Here is a 21,977-nt window from a genome sequence, read left to right on the forward strand (position 1 = left end):
ACCCGACCAAATTTTTAAATGCAGAATTGTGTATTTCACCTGTGCGTTTCTATGCTTTCTATTACTGCATTTATTTTGTGCAAGTGAGATGAGTAAAGACCATCTGTTTAATAAATCATTATCTGTCTGGTGTTTATATGCAGCACATACAGTATTTTTCTACGTGTGTAAAATATACACAAACTTACCCATACATTTTTTTGTGGTACCTACAGTTAAAAATGCAAAATATGTGATAATTGATCGAGCGATTGATGTAAGTAAAAATATATGCGCAGAATTGAGAAAATAGTATTTATGGAGATAAATTGTAGGCAGCCTATCACAGGGCAAACATGTGAATGTTCACGGTGCATTTTATGCAAACAACTCTAATCGTAGTTATAACTCTATTGGGTCATTGACGAATAAGGTTTTTAAAAGTGTAAAAAAAAATAGAATGGAGATATAACTATATTTGAAACCATTTTTTAGTTTACTTAGTTTTTTTTAGTTTAAGATTTTGTGGTTTGTACACTGTAAAAACTAAAGGAGCCTCAAGTATCCTGTTGGATACTCAAGGAACTTCAAAATGTAATTTTGGTGCCTCAAAGCTCTTTTTCCTATAGAAGGGTAACTGGAAGAGCATTGACAATCTTTGAGGTTCTTGCTGGAACTTATGGGATCCTTTAAGCACTTTGTATTTACTTCAGAGGTTCTGGAGTCACCTTTTCATTACTATGAGACCTCGAAGTGCTTAGGGGGAAAATAGAGGAACTTGAATGCGATAGAAGGGTTATTGGAAGATCTTTTAACATTTAAGTGGTTCCTGGAAGATCTCTTATGTTAAAGCCAGCATCTGGAGGAACCCAATGGTTCAGTGAGGCCTGAATTAGATTATTATTCTATTATTATTATTATTATTATTATTATCCTATTATTATTATTATAGGCTACTTAAGTTTGATTCAGTATACATACCCAGGTGAAAAAGACGTACTATTAAATGTATAAAAAATGTACTTGAGTGTGTTTTTAGTAGACCTACAATACAAATATACTTTAATGCATTTTTAATACATTTAACAGTAACCAGTCTTTTTCACTTGGGTAGCTTACATATATTTAGTATAGGCCTATTTTATTAAGTCATTTAAACCTTAAACAACAACACTAAATAATAATAATATTATATGAAGAAGAAGAAGCAGGAGGAGAGAAGTTTTATTCAGTCACGAAACTGCTGCTATTCCTCTGCTGTCGTCGCTTCAGATATGCTTGCGCTGCTCGCGCGCAACAAAGCTCAGCTGATCGTCATCAGGAAAGTAACGGCTCCTCTCATCAAAGCTTCCGCCGTTTATTCGGCTCTCCATTACAAGGTTTGTAAACTCGCCAAATAAATATAAATACAGAGTCTACTCACTATATATTTAAACACACATATATATAAACTAAATTTATTATACATTACTACGTTTTTACAGTGTTTACCACTCGTTTATTGCACAGTATCTGGTATGAAGGTTTTAGCCGCGATGCTAACTAACTTATGTTGATCTAATGAACAAATGGAAATGATTGACTTATTGTCTTAGATTGATTTAGTCATTCAATTCAACATATTTTGTACAACTGTGTCTTCAAATTGCTGATATAGCCTAACTAATTTAGAAAATTCTCTGATTCTTGGCGTTTGTTATGAATAACAAAAACAGGTTATAGTTTGCTCTGTTTTTGTTAAGCCTAACGTTAACTTTACTTACTACAGGTGCCCTCATTCTCTCAAATACCATTTTAAAGCCATTTACTGGTCAATAAATATTATGTTGTGAATAATCAGCTTTGTTCTTTTGTTTCCCCAGAACAACCATTACATTTCTAAAATAATCTGAACTTTTCAGTGGCAACATTGAATTACAGTAAGTTACCTGCACCACATGCTGTACTTTATTACTATGAACTTTCTCTGTGTGCAATTGTATTGTTTGACTGTGTACTTGTGTTTTTTAATCAGTTACTCTCTGAAAATCTTTTCTCATGATCTCAAATCTCATTCATGTTACTCAGAAAAATAATATCACAGGTTTGATTCACAAAAAATGCTATAGACATTTTAACTCTGAATTATAATTTCAAGTTTAGTTTTTTTCGACAAAAAAATAAATAAAAAAAAGGAAAAAGCAATTAGGCTTCAGAAGACTTGCAACACAACCCATAACACATGAGTTGTGAACTCATTGATTATTTTTAGGATCTTTTCTGGGACATTTTTGGAGCTTAACCATTTTTACATAAATTGTTGCATTGAATTGAACTAGACAAGTGTACATAAGAATGGTTTCATGAATGATTTACACATTTGTTTTCTTCTTGTGTTTCATGCAGTGAAACTGAATGGTGACTGGGGTTGCATTATGCCTGAGATCTGCTTTTGGGTTCCACAGACAGAAAGTCAAACAGGTTTGGAACGTCACAAGGCTGAGGAAATTATTTAAATTTCACAACTATCACTTTAATAACATTACTAACAGTAAATTTTGTACTTTGCAGGGATCTCAGTAAGCTGAAATACAAGTTTGATCAAGAATAAAAATCCTCCTGTAGACCTGAAAATCATCGAAGTGCCTGGACCATCCACCAGAAAAGAAGAAAAACAAACGGAAAACGATGCTGTACCTTTTCACTTTTCTAACTCGTTAAGTACCTCACACCAACTTGGTCCCATAGTGACATTTTTGACCACAAACGAAATTGCTGATCGTGTGGATTCTTAGTGAAATGACTGGAATTCACCAGTGAACATTCACAGAACAACAGATCATTTTACTGCACCTTAACTCTGTTTCGGGTCGAAGCCTCTACTTCTACTTCCTCTATCTTGTTTCATGAGAATACTCAACAACCATTTATGAACACTGTTGATTCAAGTCACACATTTAAGCTTTTCAAAAGCCATAGTGTACATTACAGTCTCCAGTCTAACGGCATCCCAGACTTAAACATTTTATGATTCAAAATAGCTGAATAACTAACCATCAGAGATTTCAGTATAGAGATAAAGGTTACAGCACAATGAGTGTATATTAGCACTGTTGTTTGTTTTTGGCATCTGATAGAGCTTTTGGACTTGGAAACAGTGATGTCAGACTAACCATCGGACTGAAACACAAATGTTTTAAAGTTAAGTATGATGGACATTTTTAATTAGTTCAAATGTAATTTTATTTACATTGATTTATTTCATGGAACATATGTGTTTCCATGCATTTTGTTGAGATGTCTTTTCTTGTTTATCTATTGTATATACATGGTTGATTATTCATGTTGCTTATGTATTATACTATTTTTTTGTGTGTTCATTGATATTAATCTGTAGTTAGCTTTTTTCCCCATGTGCATGGAAGTGTATGTATAAAAATGAATATCAAATATGTAATAAACAATTCTTATTTTGTATTTGGTTCAATTTGTTTATTATAATAGAAGTCAAAGGTAACCATAGTAACAACATGAAATTAAATATTAAAAAAAAAAATGAAATTTGGTTCCTGGAGGCACCCAAAGTGGTTCCACACAGTGCCTAATATAAGAGTTCCTCAGGAAACCTGTGTGGTTCCTCAGAGAACCGGCCCTTTTTAAAGGGTGCCTAGAGGATCTACAGACGGTTCCGCCGGTGTGGCAAAGTGAAGAACCCCAAAAGGTTCCTCCAGGCACCTTTTATTTTTACAGTGTACAATCAATTAACACTGTTTTTTGTCATTTTTTACAAGATGGAAAAAATCTCACCAAAAAGTCATTGGTTTAACCACTGATTTGAAAGTTAAAAACGGATTTGACATTGATGTTGAGATAGTATATAGTGTGTACCACAGAAGAAATTAAAACAAATTATCACTGATCTCATAAATGTAATCATTTATTGGACTACTCTAAACACTCCAACATATTCAAGTAAAACATTGCACAGGGAAAGGAGAAAAGGGGAAATGTAAAAAAAAAAAGAGCCTTGTATTTGTATTATTGTAGTTCCTTTAGTTATTAAAAGCAATATTATTCCATTTAAATATTTACTATATCGGTTTTACCGAATGACTTTTTGACACTTCAAAATCTTTAAAATACCTTTATATGTAGTATAATATAATTAAAACCTTTTGGATTCAGTAAAAGAGATCAAGTTGTACTACCTTACATACTTTGGATGTTATATATTTGTTTTTTATTATTATTAAGGCCTTTGGACAAAAAAAAAAGACCCGTCACGTCATTGACCCATTTACAGTAGGCATAATTGTTATTGCGTATGCAGCATGAGTCAAATACAATCTTCTGTTCGTGAACAGTTGTATTTCATTCATTAATCTGACTACTGTTTTTACTTACATCTATTGCTCGATCAATATTATTATCACATATTTAACATTTTTAACTGTATGGTACGACAAACAATTTAATATGGGTAAGTTTGTGTATATTTTACTCATAGTAAAATACTGTATGTGCTGCATATAAACACCAGACAGATAATGATTTATTAAACAGATGGTCTTTACTCATCTCACTTGCACAAAATAAATGCAGTAATAGAAAGCATAGAAACGCACTGAAAATGATATGCATTTAAAAATTTGGTCGGGTTGAAGTCATCCCTCCGGATCTTCTGTATCCACTCATGCCCGTTCTGCAGCGTCAACGGGGAATGCATGAAAGCTGACTTCTCTGTTATAAGTAACGTGACGACATGGTACATAACGGCACACAACAATCAAGTGCTGAGGCTGTCACCCTCTGAAAGGCAAGTCACCTCTCATGAATCCTAAAAACACTCAATGTGAAAAACATCGCTGTGGTAATGGACCTCGGTCGCTGTTGTCTCTCGCTCTTGCTGTCTCCCGCTCTGGCTGTCAGATCACCGGAAGTACTGGCCCACACACTCAAGTTCGAAACGTCAACGGTCGCCATTTTGTGCACGGAGCGAATTGGTGATGAAGAACATGTGACAAGTACATTGTTGACCTGGTATTCTGAATTTTTTCCACAGACTGCACAAGAGTAGTCAACGAGAAGTGTTTAATGATGGGAAAATACTCAATCTCCCTGCAAATTATAAAATTGGCTGGATGGAAACTCTGGATAATGAAAAGTTAATTTCTACCCTCACTATTCCTGGTACCCATGAAGCCTTGGCTCTTTATGGAGGACCATTAGCAGAATGTCATGCATGGTCACTAGAGGACCAGCTAAAGGCCGGGATACGCTACTTCGACCTCAGAGTGTCTGGCTTTAAATTAATAATTATGCATGGACCGCTTCCCCAATGGAAATACTTGTCAACAGTTCTCAGCACAGTCAGGACATTTTTAACTCAGTTCAGCAGTGAGGTAGTGCTTCTCAGAGTTAAGCCTGTTTCTCCTATGGAGGGAAAAGTTCAGAGTTTAGTTGAAAACATGATTAGAAATGCTGAAGATGTCTGGGTTATGCCGTCAATTCCAAAGATTGGTGAAGTAAGAGGAAAGATCGTTTTTGTTCAGAAAAACAGCTTTAAGCTGGGTATTACTCTGTCTGAAACTGACAAAAAAGGAGACTATGAAGTAACTAAAGTTAAAGACAAAGAGATAAAGATTCAACAGCATCTTGAAGAAGCTGCTAATCAATGTAAAACTGGTTCTGCTCTGAGTCTGAGCTACTCGAGTGGCACGAGCTTAGGTACATATATGTTTATTTTTTTATTGCCAAAAACATTGGCAAAGGATATCAATCCCTGGTTGTATGATCATCTGGCAAAGATTGAAAATTTAAAAAAGAATCCCAAGCCTTGTTTTGGGATCATAGCCATGGACTTTCCAGGTTTTGACTTGATTCAAATGGTCATCAAATTCAATGGGCCTGCCTAAGATTTACTTTTTCATCAAGCAATGAATGTTCTCATTAATTGCTTTCATCAGATAATTGAGGATTTTTAAACTGGCAAATGATATAAAACAAATATTTCAGGTGTGTTATGTTATTTCAATAATAACAATTATTGAAATATTTCAATAATAACAATTATGTTATTTCAATAGTAAAATTTTTTGAAATACAGTTGTTCTGATTGTTTTGTAACAACATTAGCATGAGTAAATTATGAAGAAATAATAATTTTAGGGTAAAAAAATTAGGCATGGGCAAAAAACATCTATATGGCTCAACAGCTAGAAGTTTCCATTTTGATTAATTGCTAATTCATTTTTATTTTCAGCAATGCATCTTGATATTGGCAAGAAATGTTTTAATATTTTTAACTAATGATGTTAAATTTGATTCATGTTTTTCTTCTTTCTTTTTTTCTTCACAAAAACAAAGCAAAACAACAACAAAAAAGCAACAAGCTAGGCTGTCAGTGTGATATATTTTGAATACAAGTTATGTTTATGTTTGTACAATTTCTTCTTCAAATTCATTATGTTTCAGTGCTTATGTGTACATTCTGGAAATTTTTTTCTAAGAATACGAGATTTGAGTGTCACTCTGTCAGTTGTAAATACTGCATGTGGAAAATGTTTGAAGTTGTTCGTGTTTAGCCAGTCATTACTATGCAAATAAGTTATACATGTGTTGATAATATAATGTGCTGAACTGTTGTAATATGCATATTTTGTTCATAGTAAATACAGCGACGGGAAGCCATCACATCAGCATTCTTTCCTAACATATTATAGGCTACTTCTTTTCAGGAGTAGCCCACATTTGCTGGAAAATAATGGCATACAATGTCAATTACTGATTGGTGTGTCGTTTTAACATTCTTAACTGTCTGATGTGGTGTATGATCATTGTTGAACTAAATAAAGCATTGCAATCAATGGCTCATTAGCTTTTTGTTGAAAACGACAAAGTCAACATGAAACCATAATATATATATATATATATATATATATTTATTTAATGCATGCTCTTTGTATTAGCTTCCATCACTTTATCTATTAAAACATGAACGAAAGCTGCACGGATATGGAATACTTGGTGTTGTTTGTCGCATATATTAATGAGCCTTACACAAAACACAAATAATTCACTCTAAATGCATTGTGTGAACAAAGCAATAATATTGTAGCAATAGGCTAAATTAAAAACAGGATGTATTCAACTCCAAATAGCCCTACATGAAAATAGCTTCTTAACACGTCCATAGATCATTTGCAAAGTTGTGCTAATTAAATTTAAGCTAATTTGGCCCCTTGAAAACGTTACATGTGTTGTGAACCCCCAGTCTCGCTCTACTACGGTAATAGCAACAAACGGATGGCGCTGTTTGAATGTATACAATAATAAATTATTTACAGTACATTTCAAATTCAAATTCAAAAAAAGGGACATGGAACTTCATCTGTCTTTAACTTGTATAAGAAGAGGTTTGCATGTATCACCACCAGGTGCAGAAAATCTTTTGTTGACTTAACTCATTATTTTCTGTTTTTGCATGGGTTTTTTTTAGTTAAACTAACTTATTTGGAAAAGTGTACCTAGCAAATTTGGAAAAGTTTACCTGACTAGTTATAAAGTACAATGAACTGATTTAATTTAGTTAAGTAAACTTCGAATTTAAGTTCAGCCAACTAAAGTTAAGTTTTCTAAACTTCATCCAGTAAGTTCAGCCAACTAAAGTGGTGTTTTGAAACCTGCAGCAGTACCAAATAATTAATTACTACTATAGAACATTCATTTGTAAAATACATTTGATTTAAAAAAAAAAAAGGATGGAAAATTAACGATCACTGATACAATTTACAATAGTCAAGTCACCTTTATTTATATAGCACTTTTTTAGCAGATTCACAGTGATAACATGAATATAACACAAAGTTTGTTTCTAGAAGAAAATTGCGTCATCTTCCACCTTAAGTAAGGCAGATCAATAATATTGTTGAATATTAAATGTCCCCAACCAAGCAAGCCAAAAGCCAAGGCAACAGTGGCAAGGAACCAAAACTCCATCAGGTGACAGAATGGAGAAAAAAACCTTGGGAGAACCCAGACTCAGTCGCTCAGTTCTCCTCTGGGCAAAGAACGAACAGTGTATGATTATGATTCAGGCAGCATTACAGATCAGAAGTCAGATTGGATCAGAACATTCAGAATATTTATCCAGTTCCATCTGGTTGGAAGTCGGAGTCACGCCGGTATGTAGACGAGTTTGTTAAGGATCAGTGCTGATGGCTGTCGTGTCGATGAGGCCTTCAGAGGGCTGATGAGGCTGGCACTTCAGGGATGCGTTGTGGATGGGTCCAGGCGCAGGTCCACCACCTGATCTGGATACGGCCCGGATCCGGCTGACTTCAGTAAACCTTGGAATAAACAGAAAGACTAACATTAGCATAGATGCCATTCTTCTTATGATGTAACGAGTGCATCAGGTGTTATATACAATACAATTTTTTTTGCAATGAACTGCAATGAAATTACAGAAAACAACCTCATGGAAAGGTGTTTTACACCTGTCTCAATGCATGTCTTGTGGATTAATCTGTTACATAACATTAAACAAGATCAACCCACAGCATTCAATATAGAAACATCCTTTGTTCCAAAAGAAACTGTTTAAACATTGTTAAACACATTAAAGACCTATGAATTGGCTTAAATGCCATTTTAATATCAACTAAGTTACAAATTATTTATGCTCTCAAGCTTCAACAAATTCATCAATTAAACAAAACACTCTAAAATGCCACTCCCCAAAAAATGAAACATCCTGTTGAAGGGATCCAAATTTAAGAATCTATTTCAGATATGTTTCCTTACATAACATCACGGTGAAGAATACTGATTTTAGCATTTGAGGTTTTAATTTAGATAGTATATAAACTGAGAAAGTGATTATTGAGTCTCTAGCAAGAGTCTCCTATTCCTACCAGACCTGTTTTCTCTATTGTGTTTTAAATGAGTCTTTAATGGCTCTAGCCAGTAGCTCCAAGATGCACCCTTTGTCTTAAATGGCTCTGGGATGGCCCGTGGAACCAGAGTTTCCTGGCCAGTATCAGCATTTGAATAGGTATGCTGATTAAATTGATACTGGTAAACACGCTGGGGTCTGGGGCAGGTTACCTTAACCTGTATACCTCATTTACATGCTTTGTTTGTATTTGTCTCCACCTTCAAAAAGTCCCTCCTCCTAAAATGCCTATAAGATAACATGTAAAGTTATGTTAGATCAGATCATGTTGGAAGTTTCTACAGCCACGTACAGAGGAGTTCTCAATAAAGAATAACTTCCGTTGAACGCGATCCCGACTGTCTCCTGGTCTCTGCTTTGAAGAAAGAAAAACTTTACAACAGATGGTGCCTTGTGACCCGGATGGAGAAAAAGGAAACTCAAAGAACTGCATCTTGAAACTTCAAGCTCAAAGATCTCAACGAAGCTGACTGAGTTCCAGACTGAATCTTCTGAATCCAGATTGAAAACTTCAAGCTCCAAAAAGATCTCAAAGACTGATTTTTTTCCAGACGGAATCTTTCTCTACAAATGAAAGACTCGGTGAGTTTCACTCCATTAAAAGAACCAATGCAGACCAGTACAAATGTTTTCCTCTGCGCCGTTCAGAGAAGTAGTTAACAAACAGCTGTAGAGTTTGGTTAACTAAAGATAAGCCTCTAAAAAGTTTTTCTTTTAGAGATGAAATTTACCCCCTGTTGTTGGCAGGGAAGATTAACAGTTACATGTTAATATTGTGTGTATGCTCTTGCTAGAGAAGACCTATCTGTAAGCTAGAGAATTAGCTTTAGAATTAGATTTAGCCTCTTGTGCTAATAAGATTGTACCCTATGTTTGCAAGACAGTAGAGAGAAGTTTTTTTAGTGTTTGTTTGTGGTAACAAAAAATTCACAAAATGTTTAGGAAAAGTACTAGACAGATTACACCTTTTTGGACAGATAGTGAATTCAAGTCTTTGTTATCAGAGCACATGGACTCCATCGTGACTAAGCCAGTCAGATTGAATTTAACCAAGAAATTTGGCATTGATCCAGAGAAAGTGTGGTCAATTGAAGATTGCAAGAAAGTGTTGAGTGCATGTATCAGGAAGAAAAATCTGAAAGGCATCATCGGTTGTCACCGAGAATTTAGCTTATCCATTGCACAAGAACAAGCGCAGTGTATTGCTAAGTTGAAAGAACAGATCAAACAATTGCAGACTCAGGTGTCCTGTCTCAAGACAAACGTGGGCCATAACAAAGCCTCAACCAAATGTGATTTAGAAGACCAACAGTCAGAGGAAAGCTATCCTGATTTACAGTCTTTTGATAGTATAGAGGACAATGTCAATACAGATGTAAATGCAGTTGAAGTGTGCGTAGCTAGACAAAAGCCTCAGGGAAAAGGTGTTGATACAGTTCCATTTGCAACCCCCATATTGCAGCCACAAGCAATCAAAACATCTTTAGGTCCTAAAGAGATTGAGAGAATTGCTGAAAGTTTGCCATCAGTGCAAAGAAATTTTTCTGAGTTTAGAAGAGCATTGATCAGCAAAATGCGGCTCTATGATATGACTCTAGCTGAAGTCACCCAGCTAATATCACAGATCTTGACTGAGTCAGAATTCAATGATTTTGAAAGTGCTGTAAATAATTCTGAACTGCAACAGGCCAGTAAAGATGAATTGAGACAGGAAGTTGTTAAAGTGTTAAAAAACATTGTTGGACCGAAAGTGGACTGGTCAAAGCTCACTAATTGTGTACAGAAGAAGGATGAAACTGTTTGTGAGTACACAGAAAGATTTTGCCAGACCGCTGCCGCTTACAGCGGAATGGCCGACACTCCAGAGAAAGTGTTAGGTCATAATGGTCCTCTAGTTCGTGCATGGTCCGATGGTCTTTTGTCAGAACATAGAAATGCATTGCCTTTCTTAGATCTTACATGGTCAAATAGAACCCTGCAAGACAACTTGGACAGTTTAGCTATGTGGGAAAGAGACTTTGATGTCAAGGCAAGAGTAAAAATTGCAGCAGCATCCTTTAAGGTTAACTCAGAGAAGCCAAAGAAACGCAAACGTCCTAGAGAAGCCAGTTGTTCTTACTGTGGCAAGCACGGACATTTTGGAAAAGAATGTCGAAAAAATAAAAATAACTTAAGACAAGTTAACAATGTTATGCAGCTCTTACTACATTTGTTTGCTACTTTAAAGCAGCCCCTCCCGTCCTCGTTAAACTTGTGGGGCAACTTGATACGGTGTTAACCATTTAGGCTGTGAGTGCTTAATTTCCCCAGTAACTCACAACAAAGATGAAAGACTTATTTTTTTTGTTTAATAGAACAAAAGGAAAGTGACTGTCACAGCCTTTGTTTGGGGGACATTCAGAAAACTCACAGCCATAAATGTTACACTGCAGAACACTACAATCAGACCTCCATGCTCTATATGATGTCTATTAAGACTGATGTTTCACTGGAGAATGAAAATGTGCCAATTTTCTCACACACTGTACAGTGTGTGCACAACACAGGGACAGAATAGGACACGGTTCAGTGAGGGCCCTGGAAAGAACTGACGCAACAGGCGTCGGGGGCCAATCCAGGGTGAAGACACTACCTCATAGGCCTTTCCTCATTTAGTCCATCCTTACCTCACTGGTCCATAGGTGTCAAATCAATTAAGAAATAGGGAAAGAATGAAACGACAACAGTACACTCTGAAAACGATAGAACCATTGTGTTTAAACTGCTACAACCGTAGTGTTTTGAAGAAATACTGCTCTCTGTTTTTCTGTTTTCTGTCTTACAGTGTGCAGATAAAACTTGATGGCTTTTTCAAGATCCATATGCAGCGACCGTCTCATCTGCGTATGAAGCCCCAACCTCAAGAAGACAACCAGACCCACTGCTGAACGAACTATCACAAAAGAAAATGAAAAATACACAACGCAGAAAATTCACGGACCCTAAATTGCATGTTTGTTTCTGTGTCAGCATGCAATTACAGATGAACAACACAGAGCAAGTTATATGTGCCTGTAACTTACACCAGTTACAAGAATGAACTTTATGTGTCTAAATTTGTATTTTTGTGAGAGTTTGTAAGAACTCTCAAAGAGGGGACTGAAGGGATCCAAATTTAAGAATCTATTTCAGATATGTTTCCTTACATAACATCACGGTGAAGAATACTGATTTTAGCATTTGAGGTTTTAATTTAGATAGTATATAAACTGAGAAAGTGATTATTGAGTCTCTAGCAAGAGTCTCCTATTCCTACCAGACCTGTTTTCTCTATTGTGTTTTAAATGAGTCTTTAATGGCTCTAGCCAGTAGCTCCAAGATGCACCCTTTGTCTTAAATGGCTCTGGGATGGCCCGTGGAACCAGAGTTTCCTGGCCAGTATCAGCATTTGAATAGGTATGCTGATTAAATTGATACTGGTAAACACGCTGGGGTCTGGGGCAGGTTACCTTAACCTGTATACCTCATTTACATGCTTTGTTTGTATTTGTCTCCACCTTCAAAAAGTCCCTCCTCCTAAAATGCCTATAAGATAACATGTAAAGTTATGTTAGATCAGATCATGTTGGAAGTTTCTACAGCCACGTACAGAGGAGTTCTCAATAAAGAATAACTTCCGTTGAACGCGATCCCGACTGTCTCCTGGTCTCTGCTTTGAAGAAAGAAAAACTTTACAACACTGTTCACAACATTCCTTTCAAAAAGAAACTCTAAAAAGCCTTAAAGGTGTTGTTCCAAAACCGTAAGACTTTTGTTCATCTTCGGAACACAAATTAAGATATTTTTGATTAAATCTGAGAGCTGGCTCACTTCTTCATAGGCTGCCAAGTAATCCATATCTGACTGCCAGCCCTTAAAAGTTAGTAAAAACATTGTAACAATACTCGTTAAAGTAACTACAGTGGCTCAACCTGAAGTTTATCAAGCGACGAGAATACTTTTTGTGCAAAAAAAACCCTGACTTTTTTCAACTATTCATGTTCTTCTGTGTGGGCCTCTGAATGAGTTGCACCACGATGCATGTGCGAGTTCAGAAGATGACGCTCGCGTTCATTTTATGGGAAAGTGTGAAAGGTAAGCCATTCATTTTGCGGCACTGGTAAGGCACTTTTATGTTTTCTCGTTGGTTTCTCAAGATTCGGACATCCAGGAAATGCACACTTTAGAACCATTCTAAACACTACATTGAGACCCATCTGCGTAATCTTTATTAATTATACCACTGATGAAAACAAGCTGATGCCAAGGTATTTTAGGCCTACAATTCTAACATTTTTCATTTTTAATGAAAAATCATGATTGTATTTATTTATTTTTCGAAAGTAAGGTTAATTTAAGCAGCTTCTTGCAATACTCTCCTAAATGTGTAATAAAACCTAAGTGCAAACATTACCGCTTTAATGACCGTCCTTTATTTTTCAGTGCATTTGTTTTACAATATATGGCTATTACTGTCATGCGATTAATATTATAACTATTATTATGCAGTAGTGTAATGTAGACAGACACAACTAAAAGAGGTTTGAATTTTTTCTTTGTTTAATTTGCACACTGAATATGGGTTGGCGCTTTTAATTTTGAACTCTCAAAGTGCACCAGATTGATGAATTTAACATTAAAATGCACAACAATTTCTTAGGCCACCCGCCACAGATTTACCAAAAATCATGTGAGAAAAACTGGTATTGTTATGCCAATGCAGTTTATAGCTTGTTTTTTGGACGAATCACTGTGGAGAATTGATACTTTGCAGTCACGTGATATCTGGCGGGCAACAAACGCGGTTAGTGCATCCAATAGCACAACAACTATCTGACATGTCGTGTACACCCCAAAACACCAACTTTTGTATATTAAAACTGGCAACGTCCTGGCAAGATCCTTGATTAGTTTACTGGTTTTCGTTGCTAGAGAATGACGTTCTTGCCCGCCAGCCAGTACAACTGACATCACGTGCAAAGTATCAATAGTTCAATTGTATTAATAAAAGTCAATTTTGCACTTATTTCATCTGTTAACTCTCATTGGTCGCTCATTAGTTTGGTGATGGGGGGCGTTCAGGGACCTGGATATTGGATAGGGGGCGCTGGCCCAAAAAAGGTTGAGAACCACTGGTTTAGTTATTTATCTCCGGCACAGGATGGTAGGGGAAGACTCATGAATATTCATTAGGGAAGTCATCCCTGATTGGTCTTAACCCCAGTGACGGGTAGGTTTAGGGCAGGGTTAGGGGTAGGTCATCAGACCCCCAGTGGCGGGTAGGTTTAGGGGTGGGGTTAGGTCATCAGACCAATCAGGGATGACTTCCCTAATGAATATTCATGAGTCTTCCCCTACCATCCTGGGAAAAAAACGCCTCCAGTACAGTAGGTGGCGGAAATGCACCATTAATGTTGGATGCCAACCGCCGTTAAACAACAACAACGAAGAAGAAGAATTTAGGAAGCTGGTTGAAATAATAGATATCATATATAAACGCGTTTATATATGATATCTATGGTTGAAATGTGTTCTCATTTACAAGTGACTCAAACATGCATCACTGAAACATGCAGCGTGTCAAGCAACCATTTCCAATATTAATAGTCACATTTAAAAGTACAGATATAATAAGTTACTTATTTTACCCACAACAATTCAAAATGATAGTTCATTTTAAGAATTCCAGCGAAAACTCACCTGTGGTGCTCTGCAACAACTGAGATGTAGTGAATGAGGTAAAAAAATCCGGTTGGTTAACAAGCTTTTAACGTTAGTCACCTTGACGGAACCTGCGAGTCAACACGAGGAAATACAATGAGCGAATCTTCTATGTGCAAAACACTCTGATTCGAAATACACTCAATAATCTTAAATTCTTGACAACATCGTGAGTAATTCACCCTATTATCAAGATTTCTTAAAACATGAACATAAGCGCGACGACATGTCGCAAGATCCAAACCACAGACATATTAATTGTGACGTTATATCACCCAAATCGATTCAATTTGACATTTACTTTATTGATTTAAAGATTGTGGTCAAAACTTACCTATATCTGGCGCTCTGCAACTGAGTTGAATTGAAGTGACTGAGGTAAAAACAGGAAGTAGCCAATAATGAGCGAATCTTCTATGTGCAGAAATAAACTCAATAATCTTAAATTCGTGACAGCATCGTGAGTAATTCACCCTATTATCAAGATTTCTTAAAACATGAACAAAAGCGCAACGAAATGGCGCGAGACCGGCAAAATCCAAACACTGAATAATAATAATAATGAAAACAGTGACATTTCAAATCACAGACGTATTACTTGCTATTTATATCACTCATATCGATTCAATTTGACAGTTACTTTTTTAATTCAAAGATTGTGGTGAAAACTTACCTATATCTGGCGCTCTGCAACTGAGATGAAACTGAGGTAAAAAAAAAAAACAAAAAAAAAAAAAAACGCTTTGGTCCAGTTGGTGAACAAGCCCAAGAAGTTTATTTTATTTTATGTTTTTATTAAGAGAACAAGAAAATTTAATTTACAGAATGTTGAAATCATATTTAGGAAACCATGAAGTACATTAAACCAGAGATCAATATTAATTGAGGCACACGTGTTTCACAGATATTCAGAGTGGCTATATATAGCTTTTTATTAAAGCTACTCAACAGTTTCTTTAAATGTGTGATTTTTAAAAATTGTCTGATGCTATTAAAAAAATGTAATGGGATAGTTTGGTTCCAGACTAAAGCTAAGCTAATTTTAGACTGAGAAGTTTTATTTTAAAGAAGTCTCATTTTAAAGTATGTTTTAGTCCAGAGCTGCGTTTCTCAAGCACATCGTGAGCTGAGTTGATCATGAGATCATTGGTGGCAATGCTTTTTGGAAACAGTCCAGGATTCTTCTGGGTCTGACAAAAGAGAAAGCATGAAGTGTGAAGGCAAAAAAAAAAAAAAAAAAAAAGAAAAAAGAAAAGCTTAAGGACATTAGGATAACTGGTGATGCAAGATGTCATCCACTGTTTTTAATATTTCTTCCACTCTACATCCTCAGGTGGGTTCATCTCTACTTTCTTTTTACCAACATCCATCCAATTGGTGCTGAGGACTGTGCCTCCTGATTCCATGAAGGACTTGTTCATTGCCCGCTTGACCTCATCCGAGCCGTCTGAGTAGATCTGCTGGAACAGCTTGTTGAGAGCAGCATCCCCCTCCACCTTCTCGCTCTTTTCCTCCTCTTTTATTTCACCAACCAACTTGTCCCAGTTGCGTGTGTAGTGGGAGGATGATGGGTACTGGTTGGGAGTAAAGTGCTTCACGTTAGAAACTGTGCCTTCTCCTTGCAGTTTCTCCCACCGTGTGGCTGCAGTCTTCTTCATCTTAATCTCTATCTTGGTTGAAAGGATCCTGTATGTGCTCTGTTGTGTGACAATTGGATGCAGAAGATAGACATTTAGGCAGTAATCGTCTCCCGATGGAAGCTTTACCACAGCTGTCAGCTCTCTCTCACCAAAGCTGACAGTTACATCCTCCTTCTTGGCGTCTTTTACCATGATGGTCACTGCAACATGAGACTCTGTCTGGTACCAGTCATATTTGACAGAAAGGGTTGAAGATGGCTGCATATCTGAGGTTTCGTTTGGAACGTTTGTCGCCATTTTGTTCTCACAGTGCTGAATCCATGTTTGAAATCCTTCAATAGAGCAATCAAACTAGAAAGCCGTAGAAAGTTCTGGAGGAAACGGAGACGCTAAAGGAAGTCACGAGCCTTCTTTTTCTTCTTCTTCTTTTTTTTTTATGGCGGTTGGCAAACCAACTTAACGGTGCATTACCGCCACCGACTGGACTGGAGTGTGAATCAGGAGATATTGGAACTTAACTAAAAAATAAAATGAAATAATAAACAAATAAATAAATAAATCCTTTTGGCTAAGTCTGTGTCTCTCAGAAACTTAATAACAAAGTGATAAATGTTACTGGATGTTTTCCCTAATAAACCTTGCATTGTAAAATTAAATTCAGTTTTTATTTATTTATTTATTTATTTATTTTTATGTAGGCTATGTAGCCTACATCATGGCATGATGTACGCAGAGCCACAGAGAGAGTTTTTCAACGGCTCTGGATGTACATAAGATAAAACTCTGTCGACTCCGTCACTATAGAAACAAAGACGCTAAAATGCAATCATGCAATGAGCTTTTTATATTTGCTATTAGTATTATCCATACTGCAAAATCCTTATGTTTTTATTCAACTATGGGCCTAATGAAAAATACTGGACAAATCCCGTCCTTTATTGATTTGATACGGGACGCATCATCTTGTAAATACGGGACGGTTCCGTATTTTAAGGGACGGGGGTGGTAAGAGGAACCTTATGTAGCCTACTACAGGTCACTGTGGAAAAATTAGTATAGCCATTAAAGAAGGAATTCTTACCAGGCAAAATATCATTAAGCACTTTTTTTTCCTGACAAGATTTAGTTTCTTGATGCTGTTATTATTTTTTTGCATTTTCCCTTGAATGTACTGGTATTTTAAGTTGTTTACAGACCGTATTGTATATTGTAGGCCTACCTCTTAAAATTACAGAGACAATTTCTTGACTCATTTTTGCTTTAACTCAATAGCAAATATGACCTGAATAAAATAAAATGGCTTTATTTTAAAATGTTCTGTTTACACTCATTAAATCCATCACATTTAGGTTTAAAATCATGTTATTTAAAATGTTGTAAAATTAACTATTTTGCATGTAGGTAGAGAGAAACTAGGAAAGCGTCACATTTATGTAAATAATTACTTATTCATCAATAATTACTTATATTTATCAGTAGGCTACTACTACACAGGTTAGAACATCATCTCAATACAATATTGAGCACATGTGAATTATGTTCATGAACGATCCGTTCATTGCGTTTGTCACGTGACAAATGAACGAAAGACTCGGAAGGTAAAGTATTATTTATGTTCCCTGTAAATTATTTTTGACTGCATTATAATGATTTCTTAATTCAGAATATGATCAAGAATGCAGGTGGATGTTTTCGGGGAATTTGCCAGTTAAAAGTATAACATTCAAACAAAGCCACTTAAATGAACGAAATGACTCGAACAAAGATTCGTTCATTTTGATGAACGAGATCGAACAAGAGAGTCAGTAAAATGATCCGAACTTCCCCATCCAGTACGTATTGGATCATCCAGCTCAGCGAATCTTCTATGTGCAAAAACACTCTGACTCGATATGGATAATATAAATCTAAAAATCTGCTTTTACTAATTGTCATTTGCACTTATAAATTTAATGTATGATTTATGTCAGAAATTACGTATTTGTGAACAATAGGCTACTACACTGTGACTGTAACAAACATTTAATCGTGTGCTTTACAAATCTTTAATATTCGATAACACAAGACTATAAAACGCTTATTACGAACTAAAAACTTGCATCCACTTTCACAATATAAAATGTCACACTTGCTCTGTATCACTGCTTCTGAAGACACGTAAGGTCCAACATGGAAAATAATCCGCTTTCCGCGGGCTTCTCTCGAAAATTCTCAGAGAAAAAAAAATGATTCACCGAATCATCTTGAGCTGTTCATTTTCATGAATCGCTCAAATCCGCCCATGATGGATTGAATCTGACCATGAATAAAAACTGAAACAGCTAGCTAGACAAATTTTTAGTGTAGCCTATAATTTAATTAATCTGTGGTCATAATTGTAAATAACAGAAATGTTTTTAATGTACACACTAAAATAAAAATTGAAGTTTAGGTTTTAATGCAGTCTACCAGACAGCAAGATATATAGAGAAATTAAGTTTAGTTTACAAAGTTTAGTTTACAAAGTAAATTTACTTCTATAAAGCATTAGAGTATAATTGAAGTAAAACCTGCAGAAAATTTAGTGCAGTTGTTTCAACTTACATTTATAAGTTAAAATAACAATTATACTTGTTAATTCAACAGAAAATCTAGTGCAGTTGTTTAAACATATTTTTGAGTTAAAATAACAATTTAAGTTGTTCATTCAACTTTCAGTAGTTGAGGACAAGAAAACTTACAATTTCTTAAACAATCTAGTTATCTCTACAAACAAAAATAAGTTGAAATAACTAAATTGCAAAAATATTTCGAAGGACACGAGAGTCAGGACCTCGGTTTAACATCTCATCCGAAGGACGGTGCTCTTTGACAGTATAGTGTCCCCATCACTTTACTGGGGCGTTAGGACCCACACAGACCACAGGGTGAGCACCCCCCAGACTCAGCCCTGCTTAGCTTCACTGGGCAACCAGTCTTGGGCTACAGGGTGATATGGATGCTGGCATTTACATGAGTTTTACATGAGATTACATAAGTTTGCATGATAGAAAATGTATGCACAGCCATTGTTTATAGATAAAGCAACAAACATTCTAGATCAGATTAGGCCAGGCCTCAACTACCACAGGCTCTACGTTTCACCAAAATGGGTACCAAAACTCAGACATAGGCCTACCAGAAAATACCAGTTTGCATGCTAGAAAATTAACATTTTATATATCTTCACATGATCATTAGTAGTGATGTATTCACAAGTCACTTTAGGTACACATGTTCAACTGTTTGTTAATGCAAATCTAGATCTAATCAATCAATCAATCAATCAATCAATCAATCAATCAATCAATCAATCAATCAATCAATCAATCAATCAATCAATCAATCAATCAATCACATGGCAGCAACTCAGTGCATTTAGGCATGTAGACACGGTCAAGATGATCTGCTGAAGTTCAAACTGAGAATCAGAATGGGGAAGAAAGGGGATTTAAGTGACTTTGAAAGTGGCACGGATGTTGGTGCCAGACGGGCTGGTCTGAGTATTTCAGAAATTGCTGATCTACTGGGATTTTCCATCTAGAGAATGATCCGAAAGAGAAAATGTCCAGTGAGCGGCAGTTCTGTGGGCGAAGATTCCTTGTTGATGTCAGAGATCAGAGGAAATGACTAGACTGATTCGACCAGATAGAAAGGCAACAATAACTCAAAAAAACTGGTTTTATTTGGAAAAGCATGGCCGAGTGAAGACAAGGAGCTGTTAATGGGCACTGCTGCGACAATGTCACTTGAGGGAAGCAATTTATTTATTTTTCTTTTTAAATCAATTTGAGGCATATGGATTCTTCAAAATATCTTCTTTTGTATTCAGTGGAAGAAAGAAATTCATACAGGTTTAATAATAATAATAATTCGTTAAATTATTAAACCTGTATGAATTTCTTTCTTCTGCTGAATACAAAAGAAGATATTTTGAAGAATCCAGGTTTAGAACAACTTGAGGGTGAGTGAATGATTGTAACACATACGTAAACACAAGAGAGATACTGTAGAGATGGACTCAAACGCAGGAGTTTATTCAACATAAACTGATACAGGTAAGTATTTAAGTGAATATTTCAAGTGCATCATCATCTACTAGACAACCTACATGAACCACTGAGCCACTGCCGCCCCAGTGTATATATCACAATCCAGTTACCAATTTTGAGAATGTTTTGATTAAAAAATAATAATAATAAAATAATAATAAATAAATAAAAACCTGATATCAGTCAAACAGCGCTATGGCTGTGGTGTCACGTGACACGATAGAAGTGTCTCTGTGGAAAGAGTAAACATTCTGAAATAATGTTTGCCTTAAAAACATACGCAGCGGATCTATGAATAATGAATAATAAATCTCCATCTAAATAAATCTTAATCTCCAACAACAAGTCTGTATGTATGCATTATGATTTGAGCTGACTTTTATGTCAAGTATTGTTGACATGATGTTCTGATTTTTTCCACAGACTGCACAAGAGTAGTCAACAAGTAGTGTTTAATGATGGGAAAACACTCAATCTCCCTGCAAATTATAAAATTGGCTGGATGGAAACTCTGAATGATGAAACACCACTTTCTGAGCTCACTATTCCTGGTACCCATGACTCCTTGGCTCTTCGGAGGAGTAGTAGCAGCAGAATGTCAGGCATGGTCACTAGAGGACCAGCTAAAAGCCGAGTTACGCTACTTCGACCTCAGAGTGTCTGGGGACAATCTGAAAGTTGCATGGACCGATTTCCCAACATACAACATTCAACAATGTTTTAAATGAAATAAATGATTTTTTATCTATATACCAAACTGAGACAGTGCTGGTTAGAGTTAAGCACAATAATTTTCCGGATCATGTTATATCCCAACTTGAACAGGATACTAAAAGTTGGGTTAAAAACAAAATACCAAGCATGAAAGAAGTAAGAGGGAAAGTAGTTTTCATTCAGAAAAACAGCTTTCATCTGGGTCTTCCTCTACATGAAACTGATGTAAAAGGTGACTATAAAGTAAAACATATTGACAATAAGAAAGATAAAATTATTGCCCATCTGAATGAGGCTTTAGAAGCATGTAAAGTTAATACTGCTGTTTTGAACTATTCAAGCGGCACAGGCTGGCCTGTAGGTCACCCAGAGAAAACCCCCAAAAATGTGGCAAAAAAAATCAACCCGTGGCTATATGATAATCTCAAAGGCGCTTTTGAACAGCATTTCAAGGGTTGTTTTGGAATTATAGCCATGGACTTCCCAGGCTTTGATTTGATACAAATGGTCATCAATTTTAATAAGTAGGTATTTAAGTCTGTCATTTTTACATTACAGTAGCCTACATTTGGTAATTTAGCATATAATAGTGGGACAGAAGTGTATATTCTGTTGTCAAAGACAAAGCATTGTAATAACTGCCTTGTTGTCTGACTATATTTTCTGATCTTTTTTTCTTGTTTGGGAGCTTTTTTCTTTTAACTTTTAATCCATGTCTTGACAAAGCAGCTCAGCTGAATAAAATTGAAAAATAGCCTTTTCTGCATAACTGATTTTTTGAGTCATGTGAAAACATTATTCTTTCCAAGGTCAGCCATGTTGCCTGTCCATCATTTTAATATTAAGAGGAGTACTTCACTTCCGACGCATAAGTTGTGATTTATAAAAAACAAACTTGAC

At 35.9% G+C, this 21,977-nt stretch overlaps 3 protein-coding genes and 2 long non-coding RNA genes across 5 annotated transcripts; 3 read left to right on the top strand and 2 right to left on the bottom strand.

Moving 5' to 3' along the window:
• The first annotated feature begins 1,285 nt into the window (after positions 1-1,285).
• LOC308704409 lies at positions 1,286-3,433 on the top strand. The gene is made up of 4 exons (XR_014031805.1): positions 1,286-1,358; positions 1,842-1,898; positions 2,365-2,439; positions 2,530-3,433. It is a non-coding gene; the product is annotated as an uncharacterized lncRNA (long non-coding RNA).
• A 1,596-nt stretch (positions 3,434-5,029) lies between these two features.
• LOC308704405 (1-phosphatidylinositol phosphodiesterase-like) lies at positions 5,030-6,822 on the top strand. The gene has a single exon (XM_081388653.1). It carries the CDS (start codon positions 5,100-5,102, stop codon positions 5,871-5,873), a length of 774 nt encoding a protein of 257 aa, XP_081244779.1. The 5' UTR covers positions 5,030-5,099; the 3' UTR covers positions 5,874-6,822.
• Positions 6,823-7,748: 926 nt separating this feature from the next.
• On the bottom strand, positions 7,749-15,118 carry LOC308704408. Its single transcript, XR_014031804.1, has 3 exons — positions 14,988-15,118; positions 14,633-14,724; positions 7,749-8,306 (listed from the first exon to the last, which is right to left on the bottom strand). It is a non-coding gene; the product is annotated as an uncharacterized lncRNA (long non-coding RNA).
• A 287-nt stretch (positions 15,119-15,405) lies between these two features.
• sugt1 (SGT1 homolog, MIS12 kinetochore complex assembly cochaperone) lies at positions 15,406-16,717 on the bottom strand. Its single transcript, XM_081388654.1, has one exon. It carries the CDS (start codon positions 16,588-16,590, stop codon positions 15,958-15,960), a length of 633 nt encoding a protein of 210 aa, XP_081244780.1. The 5' UTR covers positions 16,591-16,717; the 3' UTR covers positions 15,406-15,957.
• A 4,061-nt stretch (positions 16,718-20,778) lies between these two features.
• LOC308703980 (1-phosphatidylinositol phosphodiesterase-like) lies at positions 20,779-21,605 on the top strand (the record flags this gene model as incomplete). The annotated part of the gene is given in 3 exon segments (XM_081388027.1): positions 20,779-20,940; positions 20,942-21,039; positions 21,041-21,605. Coding segments are annotated over 3 exon segments (825 nt in total), but the record flags the coding sequence as incomplete, so codon positions are not given.
• Between the last annotated feature and the right edge of the window lie 372 nt (positions 21,606-21,977).

Source organism: Scardinius erythrophthalmus, assembly GCF_964197995.2.
Source record: "Scardinius erythrophthalmus genome assembly, chromosome: 16".
In the NCBI taxonomy this organism is placed as follows: Eukaryota; Metazoa; Chordata; class Actinopteri; order Cypriniformes; family Leuciscidae; genus Scardinius; species Scardinius erythrophthalmus.

What these genes read in the sequence shown, in the direction of transcription:
- LOC308704405 (XM_081388653.1), top strand. Translation starts at nt 5,100, where the DNA reads ATGGAAACTCTGGATAATGAAAAGTTAATTTCTACCCTCACTATTCCT.
- sugt1 (XM_081388654.1), bottom strand. Translation starts at nt 16,590, where the DNA reads ATGGCGACAAACGTTCCAAACGAAACCTCAGATATGCAGCCATCTTCA.